Genomic DNA, 570 nt, shown 5'->3' on the forward strand with positions numbered 1-570 from the left:
TCCACTGAGAGAGTCTGCCCCCTGACCGCCTCTAGCACCTCCTCCCAGCTCTTGCTACATGCAGCCCTCGCATCCCTGCACACCCAACACCTTCACCGCCCCGTTACCCTAACGTGCGAACCACCCCGCCGTAGTATGTCACCGTGGACTTTTCAATGCTGACCCGAGCCCCCGAGTCCCCGACCCCGCCTCAAAGGTACGCAGGTGCCTCATGACCCTGCCCAGACCGTCCTCCTCCCTCACTGTGACGACGACATCATCGGCATATAGAGAGATTTTAACCTCTCTGCCCAGAGGGTGTGAATGCTGGTGATGCCCTCGTCACGAGAGATCAACAGAGCGAGCAGCTCGATGGCTAAGCTCCACCTGCCCTCAGGCAGTGCACCAGCACGACTTACCGCGTTGAACACCTGCAGCAGAAAAGGAGCCAGCTTCCCCTCGCAAGCCCTGTACAGCTCCCCGGCAGGTCATACAGCACTCTTATTGGGTCCCGTCCCCAGCATCAAGGCGCTTGTCTACAACAGAACAGAGAGAAGCAGGACAAGTGATAGCCCCATGTCATGGACCGAA

At 58.9% G+C, this 570-nt stretch overlaps 1 protein-coding gene across 1 annotated transcript in view; it reads left to right on the forward strand.

Moving 5' to 3' along the window:
• Window positions 1-312: 312 nt before the first annotated feature.
• LOC119889105 (glutamate receptor 2-like) overlaps window positions 313-570 on the forward strand; it is an 18,136-nt gene continuing 17,878 nt past the window's right edge. The window contains exon 1 of the mRNA XM_038700000.1: window positions 313-462. Within this exon, the coding sequence (XP_038555928.1) occupies window positions 313-462 (150 nt within the window). The remainder of the gene's footprint in view (window positions 463-570) is intronic.

Source organism: Micropterus salmoides, unplaced genomic scaffold (genome assembly GCF_014851395.1).
Source record: "Micropterus salmoides isolate LMB-PRFRI ecotype aquatic unplaced genomic scaffold, ASM1485139v1 Ms_hic_scaffold_1, whole genome shotgun sequence".
NCBI classification, from domain to species: domain Eukaryota; kingdom Metazoa; phylum Chordata; class Actinopteri; order Centrarchiformes; family Centrarchidae; genus Micropterus; species Micropterus salmoides.